The sequence below is a fragment of the Gigantopelta aegis genome, chromosome 6, assembly GCF_016097555.1.
Source record: "Gigantopelta aegis isolate Gae_Host chromosome 6, Gae_host_genome, whole genome shotgun sequence".
NCBI lineage: Eukaryota > Metazoa > Mollusca > Gastropoda > Neomphalida > Peltospiridae > Gigantopelta > Gigantopelta aegis.
The window spans coordinates 76666657-76679014 of NC_054704.1; the positions used below are offsets into that span (position 1 = coordinate 76666657).

General features: G+C 37.0%; 1 protein-coding gene across 1 annotated transcript; it reads right to left on the reverse strand.

Annotated features, from left to right (window-relative positions):
- Window positions 1–2205: 2205 nt before the first annotated feature.
- Window positions 2206–9989, reverse strand: LOC121375312 (E3 ubiquitin-protein ligase rnf146-like). Its single transcript, XM_041502705.1, has 2 exons — window positions 9803–9989; window positions 2206–3551 (listed from the first exon to the last, which is right to left on the reverse strand). Exons 1-2 carry the CDS (start codon window positions 9921–9923, stop codon window positions 2590–2592), a joined length of 1083 nt encoding a protein of 360 aa, XP_041358639.1. The 5' UTR covers window positions 9924–9989; the 3' UTR covers window positions 2206–2589.
- Between the last annotated feature and the right edge of the window lie 2369 nt (window positions 9990–12358).

Sequence of the window (12358 nt, forward strand, 5' to 3'; positions counted from 1 at the left end):
CATCATATTTGATTTGCTTAGAAAAGGAAAAAGGTGGTATTCTGTTACAGATTTATTTTGGCTGGCTATATGAAATTAATGATTAAATTTTAAAATGTCATTTACTTGACTTGTGAACATCTAAACAACACATAATTATAAAGTAAGGGACCATTCAATATTTTCAAAAACATACAAACCATACTCTGACTGATTCTCCTGACAGTCCTATATAATAAAATATTATGGAAACATTTGTAATAAAAGTGTTCACTAGCATTACTCCCCCCCCCCAATACACACAAAAACATCCCTAGTGGAAGGTTGGTAATTATGAATGGCCCCCAATATGAATACTGAAACATGCTCTTTTGTTCTTTATTCATTGATCATAATACACCCAAGCAAAGCATGGTACAATAAATAAATGGCCTAACTTATGATAGAATTCCAGGGGCCTAATTCACTAAACTCTTGCAACTTTGCGATCTCGCAGTGCAATGCTAAAAGACTTGCAAAGAGGATGCTTTGTTGTCTAGCAGAGCCTAAGAGACCTTTGTGAATTAGGCCCCAGGTCTGTAACAGACAAAATCATAAGGCATATCCAAATTATTACTAGCATTATCATACTGTTACATACTGGTTTGTATATATTATATACCACAGGTTCCTATTTATACTAGGTGTGCCATAAATCCATGGCTAAGTCCTTTTGGATTCTTAACCCCTTACTAATACTATTTTAAGACACTATCACTACTCACAATCTAGCCTAAATTAATGCTGAATAAGCATCAGGGTTTCTGTCGGCGGGCAAAACGGGTATGGCGCCATACCCATATTTTTTTGCAGACTTTTTTGTTCGTTAACTTTTTGAGAAAATTAATTACTCATCATTACCATATGGTTTTCTTAACTCAAACCCTAAACGTAACCCATTTTCTTTTTGGGGGAGCCATTCTGGCAGAAACACTGACCATATCCCCATATTTCTTTGTTCATGAATTCCACAATGTTGAAAATTAAACTTGATCCACAATTATTAGCATTTCCATGTGGACTTTTTTTTTTTTTTTTTTTAAAGAAATATGTCAAAAATTTCGATTTTGTAAGTAACATTTTATACTTTTAAAAAATGTGATAGCGGTAACCCTCCTCCACTAGTATACACTTTGTATGCTTTTAAAAGTGTTGATAATTGTGATGGTGCTTAACATCAAGTACAAAGTGATTGTTGACATACATAAATTCAAAATATACTTACAGAAAAAAGTTCCTGTGCATCATTAAAATTTCAGTGAGACGTATATTTATAAAAAAAATTAAATATTGTTTTACATAGATGTACTATTTATCTGTCAAAAGTAGTGATCCCCTCCTGTCTTCTGAACCTGAAATATGGTCTACACAATGCTTGGTGCGCCATCACTGACGATATAACAGAACAACGTACTGACGTCATGTCATGGTCATACTTTGTGATCACCTAATCGGTTGCGTAAAGTTCTTCCACTGATTGGCCTTAACACAGGGATGTATTGGGATGTTAAACTTGTCATTTCCAAATGATTCTACGTGTACCTACTTGATATTGACGATTGGTTAACATGACGTCACGTGTCGACTCACTAAACATGGAAGATCCCTAGTATTCCTAAACTGTCGAGAACATCTCCGCAGACACTGCATAGTTTTCTGATGAACACCAATAAAACCAAAATAACTAGCAACAACGTTTGTGGCATTCTAACTGCAATCATGCCCATTTTTCGAAGAAGTTAATTTTCTTGCAAGCGTGACATCACACTGATGATGATCAGATGCCAACAAAAGTATTTTTCTGAGTGATGAGAATCCATACAATAGTTTTAGAGTCCAATGATAAGAAAAATGACATCAAAGAGGAACATGTGACCAAGAATGCTAGTAATGCAACTTATGATAACAAAGCATGAAAAGCTCATGCAATTGATTGGGCACTGCTGGGATATGGAAGGAAGTGGTTACACGTTTATTTACTAAAATATTTATGACCAGATTTCAATTAAATTATAATCTATATGCAATTATTTGGTGCACATGAACTTTTTTCCGTGAGTATAAAATAACAACTGTTGCCTTTGGTGAAGCACTAGTTCATTCAACCCTGTTAACCCTGTTAAGGCTATAGACCACACCAAAAAGTCAGTTTGTTTTGTTTAACATTAACAACACAACTAGAGAACATTCAATGTCATTGATTTATTCATCAAAGGCTGTTGGATGTCAAACATTTGGTAATTCTGCCATATAGTCTTGGAAAACCTGCTACATAAAAAAAAAAAAAACCCAAACAAGCCTAATTCAATGATTATGTAAGTACAATTCTTCACCAAATGGGAGCCATAATCCCAACTGTTGATTACATCACTGAGTCAAATAAATGCTTCACTGCGTCAACAAACAAAATACACAGTGAAATCTAAAGCCTTGTCTGGTAAACAATATTTAAGAGAAACTAATTTTTTTACAATACCCAGCAGCAGCAGCATACATAACACTAATGAAGAGGATATTTTTTTTGGGGTGGGGGGTGGGGGGGTTGCTCCCCCACCATTAACTTCAGCACCATTAGACCACTACACATTCTTCATCAGCTGAATCCTGTTCCGCTGAAGCAATTCCATCATCCATCTGATCATAAATATTTGATTCAATCTCCTGCAAGCTTGCACGAACATCTTCCAGTTGTCGTGTCTGTGAACTGCTGTTATTATTGTTAGCCGACCGCGGCGAACTAGCCGCTGTATCGTCCTGGCTCAGATACTCCGGAGGTGTCACTGAATTGTGGTTGCCGTCGCCAAGACGCAACTGGTCGAGATTGGCCGACAACTCTTGCTCCACAGCAGCACTGTTGGGAGGGCTTTCTGCTGGAGTTTGTGGGGTCTGGGGGGTGTTATATGGTGTAGGGGGTGACAGAGAGTTTGTGTAGCCACCGTCTCTATCCACCTGTTGGGTGAATGGAATTGGGACCATAATCTGTTGATTTCCAATGGATGCGGACCGATCAACTTCATCCCCATCTGCTACAGGACGATCCGAATGTGGTTCAGCATTTCGATTTCTCAGACTGAGTCCTGCGATGCCTTTCTTGGTCGGAATATTGTTGGAAAGATCCCGCTTTATTTTCCTCTTCTTCGTCCGGTCGTTTCGCCTGCACTGGACCATGTTGTCCAGGTCGATTATATATAAGAATCCTGCTATTAACATCTCAAATGCTTTATCGCCTTTCTTGTAATGAGTCTCTAAATCGATACTTGTGCGGTCGTCATACTGCCACCAGCCATTCACACCTTCGTAAAACCACTGAAAACCATTGTCAAAAGTCAACGATTCATGCAAGTCCTCCTTGCGCATTAGATTTGGATGCCTGAAGTAATCTGCTGGTATTTCTTGACGGCAAAGAGCACATTTCTTATTCCTGTTGGCCACACCTTTCACACACAAAAAACAAAAGATGTGTTTGCATGGCAACACAACTGGATATATAGCAGCCTGAAGACATACAGGACAATCAGGTTGGACTGTTTCATCTGGAAAAACAAAAACAAAAAATCTATATATTTTAAGTGTAAATAAAATTTTCATAGAATTCAAAATATATTTTGTACACTTGCCATATTAGAGTTAAAATTTTGACCTTCTGTATTAAGTGAATAATACTTTAAATTGATCAAATACATGTATTAGCGATTTGACAATTTGGCAAAATCTAGATAAGTGATATGATGACAACATAAACTTTAGCATGTTCATCATATCAAAATCTTTAAAAAAAAGTTTTGGCCTAATTTTATCTTTTGATGTTATGCTTCAAAATTTTAGCGATTGCTGAATGGCTGAAGAAAATTATGCCTATAGGTCACATATAGTTCAGAAGGAAGTAAATTAAAACATTGTTTTAAAAAGTAACTTTCACCATCATTGTTAATAAAGTTACAATATAAATCTGTAAAAATAAAATAATTATTTTCTTCCAAAAAACCCCCAAACAAACTAAAATTAAATATCATTAAATAGTTTTGTTTCTTTATCCATTACATTACTAATCAGCTGCAATATTTAAAAAAGGGCACCTCCAGTATTGAGGGAGTTAGCAGGTTAAAAAGGATGCTTATAGCAAGGACTGCAGAGCTGGGGGCCACACAGGTCATAGCACACCACCCACTTTTTTTCTGTTACTCTGTTCAGAAGACTTGTAACGGTGTATTTTAACACCTGAAATTCAAAATGTTCTACGCTCTTGATCATTAAACCCATCACTCAACGGCCGCAATAACTGTGGTTTAACTAGACAAATCTCTCGTAAAAGGAGGATGTAACTATAATGTATTGTTTGGTTTAATCAATAGTTTTTAGAACCAGTCTTATTGTATAGGAGAAGCCACGGTGACGTCACATGTTTTGATCACGTGGTACCGCGTGAGCGCTGGTAGGCAAGAAACCAGTTGACAATACTGGCATTAGTAGTAATGAACAATCGAATGTTTTTCCGTCAATTAAATCAGTGTAGACTAGTTTTGATGAATGGTATTTTGTCATGGTAATTTCATACATTGTTGTTAGATGCACAAGTCACTGTAGTAAGGATTATGAAATTAGTTTCATCAAATACAGTGAAAGCGAAACGTTGAACAGTTAAAGCTGACAACAATCAACTTTGCCCATCCCACAACGGAGATCGTCATTTTATACAAGGTTTGTTGTATGTTATTCATTCGTAATACTAATACACGTCAGTATTTATTGAAATGAAAATTGAAAAGATAATAAAATAAAAAATAATAATAATAAAAGCCCCCACCAAACTGACATGGAAACAAAGATACCCTGTGAACAGTAGGCCTGTCAATCGACAAACAACGTTTTATGTAACTTTTTGTTTGTATTGACAGATCCATTATAGTGGGTAAAACAAAAATCTGAATATATTTTATATTGTATTATGCCATAAAATATGTAGGTGGCTGGAGTATTTATATTTTTAATTAAATAACAGGGAGCTGTGTGTGTGTGTGTGTGTGCATGTGTGTGTGTGTGCAATCAAACATATATATACTCTTCAAAAAAAGAAACGCAAAAGGGTACAAATGGGTTATAACTCCGATTTTATGTTTCCTACCGGTTCATGCTTTGTGAATATAAGGTCATTGCATGTCCCAAACACATTCCCACGGTTACATTCGATAAAACGCAGCTACTGTACAATAAAGTTCCAAAATGTGAATATTCGCAAAAACGCAGCCACGTGCAAACCATGTCACCACTGCACTTGCGTTGTCTGCACGTGCAACATGAACACCAACAGTATAAAAGTGCAGGGTGTTCGCTTGCCTGGCCTCTGTATCTGGCCGACAGTTGACAATCCAGGACATGCCACGTCTCAGTGAACCGCAGAGAAACAATGCCATCGGCCGACTAGACGCAGGCGAATCCAGAACGGTCGTTGCCAGGGCATTCCATGTGTCCCCAAGCACCATCTCCAGACTGTGGGACCGTTACCAGCAACATGGATCAACACGTGACCTCCCTAGATCCGGTCGACCACGGGTCACTACCCCCGGGCAGGACCGCTTCATCCGGGTACGCCACCTTCGGGAACGATTGACTACTGCCACCTCCACAGCCGCAGCAATACCAGGTTTGCGCAGGATATCCGACCAGACCGTACGGAACCGCCTACGTGAGGTAGGAATTCGTGCCAGACGTCCAGTTCGAGGTGTCATCTTAACACCACAACACCGTCGACTCCGACTGCAGTGGTGCCAGATTCATCGACAATGGCCTCAACTGCGATGGAGACAGGTGTGGTTCAGTGACGAGTCCCGATTTCTGCTCCGACGTCATGATGGAAGATGTCGCGTGTATAGGCGTCGTGGTGAACGTTATGCGGCAAACTGCGTGCAGGAAGTGGACAGATTCGGCGGGGGTAGTGTCATGGTGTGGGCAGCCATCTCACACACTGGCAGAACTGACCTGGTCCACGTGCAGGGCAACCTGAATGCACAGGGCTACATTGACCAGATCCTCCGGCCACACATCGTTCCAGTTATGGCCAACGCCAACGCAGTGTTCCAACATGACAACGCCAGGCCTCACACAGCACGTCTCACAACGGCTTTCCTACAGAACAACAACATTAATGTCCTTCCTTGGCCATCGATATCACCGGATTTGAACCCAATTGAGCATCTATGGGACGAGTTGGACCGACGCCTCCGACAGCGACAACCACAGCCCCAGACCCTGCCCGAGCTGGCAGCAGCCTTGCAGGCCGAGTGGGCCACCATCCCCCGGGACGTCATCCGTACTCTGGTTGCTTCAATGGGCAGGCGGTGCCAGGCAGTTGTCAACACACGCGGAGGCCACACCCGGTATTGACTCCAGATGACCTTGACCTTGGTGGTGTGTCCTATCACTTACTCACAATGGACTAGAGTGAATTGTGAACAATCCTGCAACATTTGGTAATTATCGGACTCACCATTCAATAATTAAATCAATTCTCCAAATGTTACTACAATGTGGTTTTGCGTTTCTTCTTTTGAAGAGTATATATTGTTTCATATGAAAATGGTTCTGAAATATTTCCATTTATTAATTATATTATATGTTAACTATAATGTTTTACTTTTTTTATTGAAGAAGTGATCCACAGGTGTATTTGTAATGTGTAAGTTGATTTTTTAATAATAAAATAAAAGGTATAAACATTTCAGGGTGGGATATCAGATGTATTAAATCATTTGTTTGGGATTAAAAATAAATAAATACTAATAATAAAACTGGATATTGATCCACAAGTTGGTGATAGCCACCATATTTTATTAAAAACATAAATTATGTTACATGCATTTATTATATAAGTTATCTGAATTTGTTTGCAGCAAATAAAGAAAGAAAAGGGGAGCTGATTGTATTTATAAGTATTATTGTCATCAGTGACAGATGTCAATATGTCTTCACAAATACATTTACGTGTATTCAAATATTTCAATAATATTCAATATACACAATATAAAACTTTCATACTTATATATCATATAAATTTACCAATTTTCATATTTTTTTCTAGGTATCAGTGATCCCTGTTTATGGACAAAAAGAGAACCGGCAACTCTTGGATGAAAAATGGGCCTTTCACGATGAATTAAGGGCGTTTAAGTTTTAGGGTGAATTAAGGGATGCTAAGGAGAACACTGGTATCAGATTCAGCGATTCTTTTCTACAGTATCTCATGTTTCTGTGCATAAGAAGGATACCAGAACCTTTTTCACTGACTTTCCAAACTACCATGTGCAATATTATTGGGGCTATTCAGTATGTGATGATGACATTGATAACACTTGGATTTAATCTTTTTTTACCAGGATCTCTATTTTCTAATAAAAACAGACTTTACAAAATCAATAAAATTATATCGAGAAACAATAGACGACACATATTTATTATTTTCTTTTTCTATTATCATTATAAACCAATGATCAAATGATATTTGCATTGTGTTAATGTGTGTCTTACATTAAAACATTGTATTGTTACCATTTACAGTAATTTGTTGTTTTAACTGGTTTATTAATCAGGTTGAAAGTGATAGCCTTTGAAACTGTGCCTCTTGTCAAAGGTAACTGACACTGTTTTAGATTTGAAAGGAAGGAATCTTTTATTTAACAATGCACTCAAGTCATTTTAATTACGGATATATAGAGTCGGACATGTTTAGGGATCACACAGATAATATTAGGGAGGAAACCTGCTGCTGTCACACAATGGATTACTCTTTCCGATTAACAATAAGGGATCTTTTATATGCATCAGCCCACAGACAGGATAATAAATAGTGTAGCCTTTGTTACACCAGTTGTAGAGCACTGGCTGGAATGAGAAATAGCCCTATAGGACCACCAACAGGAATCAATCCTAGATCGACTGCGTATTAAACTATGTCCTGGCCTGCATGGGATTAGGCGATTAAAATATTAATGGCAATTTTTATGTATATATATATATATATATATATATAAAAAATAATGCTACAAAATGTTCTGAAGATGGAACCACAAAGGTGAGGGACCAAGTAAATTTGAGATGTATCCGGTTTAAAAGGCTAAGTTCTGTACTAATATTTAAAAAGGGACGCTGTAGCTAGAGGGAGCAATGTATGTGTGGTCATGGAACATGTATGGAAACTAAATTTAGGTTCCTCCATTTTAATACAATGTGTTAATATGTATCCGATATCAGCAAGTTTAAGGAATAAAAAAGGACTTGATAAAATTAATAGTTTTAAAGTTTTTGTAAAGTTTTCTAATAAGATACTTGTTTAAATTTATTGTTGTTGCCTTACAAATGAACCAGTAGACAAGTCTGATGTGTTATATATATATAACTACTGTCTATATATTGTCTACTGGTTGTTCATTTGTAACAAATGTTCATTCATATATATATATATATATATATATATATATATGGGTTATTTAAAATTGTTTAAAGAAATAATTTCCTTTAACAAAGTGTAGGCCAATTATTTCTTTTAAACAGTTTTAAATAAAAATATAGACCTACTCGTTTTATTTTATTATTTTTATTTGTGTGTGCGCACGCTCGTTTGTAATGCTTTACTTGAAATATGGACCAGACGCTTTAAAAATACATGGACTAAAAATATTTATTCAGGTGAAAAGAAAAAGAAAAAAAAGGAAGTTTGCTATAGTTTTGAACTCGGTCAATCGTCAAATTTTATGGGTGGAAAGAGTACATGTGTCTCCTCCATACAGGAGCTATGTAGAATAGCGTTCCCGTGCTACAAGCGGTAATTTAAGCACGTGTTGGCCATTCTTTGCTATTCACGCTACGCTAGTTCGCTTTGTTACTAATGGCCATTATGATAGACTTCTGCCTACCAGATGCGCGCGCATGCTGATACGTGACGTCACTTCCCTAAACACATGGCTTCTCCTATATAGGTATCGTTAAATTTAACGTCATGAAATATTAGCACTGTGTAAGGCCTCACTAAATTCACTAAAATTTTATGCTCAATAACATTTCCCAATCTACAGTAGCAGAGGTACATCACTACATATTGATGGAAGGTTGACTGATTAAAGGCATAACTTGGTAACTGACACAAAGTTCTGTAAATTACACCGATTTGTGACTGTTTCTAAGTGCAAACATTACAGTAAATTCCAGTATTTACTATCTATTTATGATACTATTATTATTAACGTGCTGAATATCATAAATTTTGAGATTTCAACAAACATTCTGAAAGTACTGCTAAATTAAAAGCAATATACATGCATGTCCCCACTTTATTTGTGTGAGTGTGTGTGTGCTTGTGCATGAGTACTGTTAAAAAAATTAACAAATTAGAATGAAACTTCCTGGGGAAATACCAGGAAGTAATTTGTAACAACTTTCAACCAAGAGCTGCCCCACGATTAGTATAATCAAAGACAATGATGTGTCCTGTCCTGTCTGGAAAATTGCATATAAAAGATCCCTTGCTGCTAATGCCAGTAATGGAAAAATGTAGTATGTTTGCTCGAAGACTATGTGACGTCAGAATTATCAAACATTTGACATTCAGTAGCTGATGATTAATAAATTAATGTTCTCTGGTGATACCGTTTTAAAAAGCTTATAAATTATATTTTGTTGATACAAAACACACAACTGGGATCATACAAACTATTCAAGCAGTTGTTGGGCTGCAACACAATGCAGGCACCACGTAATTGCAATTTTTTTTTTTTTTGGACATTCTGTCGCTTACCATCTCGAGTTTTTGACAGTTTGTGGTCATCATCCTTTCGATCGGACTCGTCTTCTTCATTTAACTTTAATTTAGGTACTACACTGTTAGGTTTAGCACTACCTTTGTCACTAGGTTCCATGTCTTCTAAACTAGTTGATAGAGAAAACAAGATCTCTATTTTAAGAACGACTGTCAGGCAGCCATTCTTTTTCTTCCTCTGTTAATATTTCCACAAATGTTTAAAGCACCAAATGCTTTATTTATTCGCATTCACATACAAGCCGTGAATTTACAAGTTTTATTGTCTGTTAGAATAAACATAAGCGTGGTTTTTTGGGTGACTTAGATGCACATGGAATTGGATGTTTTACCATCAACGTGGATAATGCAATGGATTCTTTCCCCTAGCTTTCCCATCTCTATCAGTGAAAGAAACCCTATCTTACAGAAACCTTATAATGAGAAACCTATTTGAACCAAGGTAGTCATCCCTACCATTAAAACATTTAGATTTACAAGGCATTATGTTTCCACTACCTTAAAATGTCGAAAATTTTGCCATTATATATTTTTAGTCGGAACCATTTGACTAAACATGTTGCTTTCCTCTTCTATTTTCTTAGAAGTATACTTAATAAACCATATTTTATAGAAGGAAGGAAGGAAATGTTTTATTTAACGACGCACTCAACACATTTTATTTTCGGTTATATGGCGTCAGACATATGGTTAAGGACCACACAGGTATTGAGAGAGGAAACCCGCTGTCGCCACTTCATGGGCTACTCTTTTTCGATTAGCAGCAAGGGATCTTTTATATGCACCATCCCACAGACAGGGTAGTACATACCACGACCTTTGATATGCCACTCAAGGTGCACTGGCTGGAACGAGAAATAGCCTAATGGGTCCAGCGACGGGGATCGATCCCAGACCGACCGCGCATCAAGCGAACGCTTTGCTACTGGGCTACGTCCCGCCCCCATATTGTAAAGTGTGGACGTGTTACAATAAAGGTTATTTTATATACTACATATATAATATATAGTCAAACCTGTCTTAAGCGGTCACACAAGGGAGTAGATAAAATGGCCGCTTAAAGCAGGTGGCCGCCGATTACAGGTTGCTACATATAGTCTTTAAAACATATGTTGTTGTTTCTTGTTTTTAGCGTCGTTACTGCTAATTAATGGATGTGTGCTTCACAGTTTACTATAAATAAACTTTTGACATGTCGCCTCCTTCAGGAAAAGCTGCAACTGGAATGTATTAAATTAACCGTTCTCAACAAGTTTGTTTTCTCTTTCCATTTAATTATTTAATTTCTACTTTCCTGACAATGTATTGTCATAGTAAGTGAATCTACAAATGTCAAGCGTAGCTTGCCCAGAGGCAATTAGATGCTTTTCATAGTCATACTTTGTTAATTGATACACAGTACAGATGTCGGAACTGAATGGGTACTAGTATTCCTGAAGATGTGAAGATCGGTTATTTGCCGCGCCTTATACCTGTTGTTAAATATCCCTTATATATAATATAATTTTTTTACTGTGGCGGCTTAATACAGGAATTTTAGCGATTTGGGTGACCGCTTATTACAGGTGCATTTACGTTATAAATTGTTTGGGAGGGAAAACGTGGCCGCTTAAGGCAGGTGACCGCTGAATACAGGTGGCCGCTAGGACAGGTTTGACTATATATATATATATATATATATATATATATATATATATATATATATATATATATATATATATATATAGTATTTCAATCCCCACTTTCGATATGGACTAACAAATGTTTCAATGGTAAAATGTATCGAATGTGTCAACATAAATGGTGCCATAAGCGTGGTAAATTTATATGATCACACCTCAGCGGTACAACATCATTGACCGTGTTGTTAAAACCCAAGTTAGCACGAATTAATTTTTGCGGTCTTTGAAACTACTTTATTCAGCCTTTATTCTAAATATTATAATCATGTGTAGTAAAAAAAAACCTCTTTGTATAACCATTAGAATGTTTGCCAATTTATTTATTTATTTATTTTTGTATTATCAATTCAAATAAGAAATAGTCAAAATGTTAATTAATTTCTCCACTTTTGTTTGTGAATTTGTATTTTTGAAAAAAAAAAAAAAAAAAAAAAAAATTTAACGACGCACTCAGCACATTTTATTTACGGTTATATGGCGTCAAACATATGGTTAAGGACCACACAGATTTTGAGAGGAAACCCGCTGTCGCCTCTGCATGGGCTACTCTTCCGATTAGTAGCAAGGGATCTTTTATTTGCGCTTCCCATAGGCAGGATAACACAAACCATGGCCTTTGTTGAACCAGTTATGGATCACTGGTCGGTACAAGTGGTTTACACCTACCCATTGAGCCTTGCGGAGCACTCACTCAGGGTTTGGAGTCGGTATCTGGATTTAAAAAAACCATGCCTCGACTGGGATCCGAACCCAGTACCTACCAGCCTATTGACCGATGGCCTGCCACGGCGCCACCGAAGTCGGTCTTGTATTTTCGAATACCTAATGTGAGCTATTATATCCCTTCCTCACG

What these genes read in the sequence shown, in the direction of transcription:
- LOC121375312 (XM_041502705.1), bottom strand. Translation starts at nt 9,923, where the DNA reads ATGGAACCTAGTGACAAAGGTAGTGCTAAACCTAACAGTGTAGTACCT. An exon ending in ACTGTCAAAAACTCGAGATG is followed by an intron (nt 3,552 to 9,802) that starts GTAAGCGACAGA and finishes TTGTTTTTCCAG; the next exon opens with ATGAAACAGTCCAACCTGAT.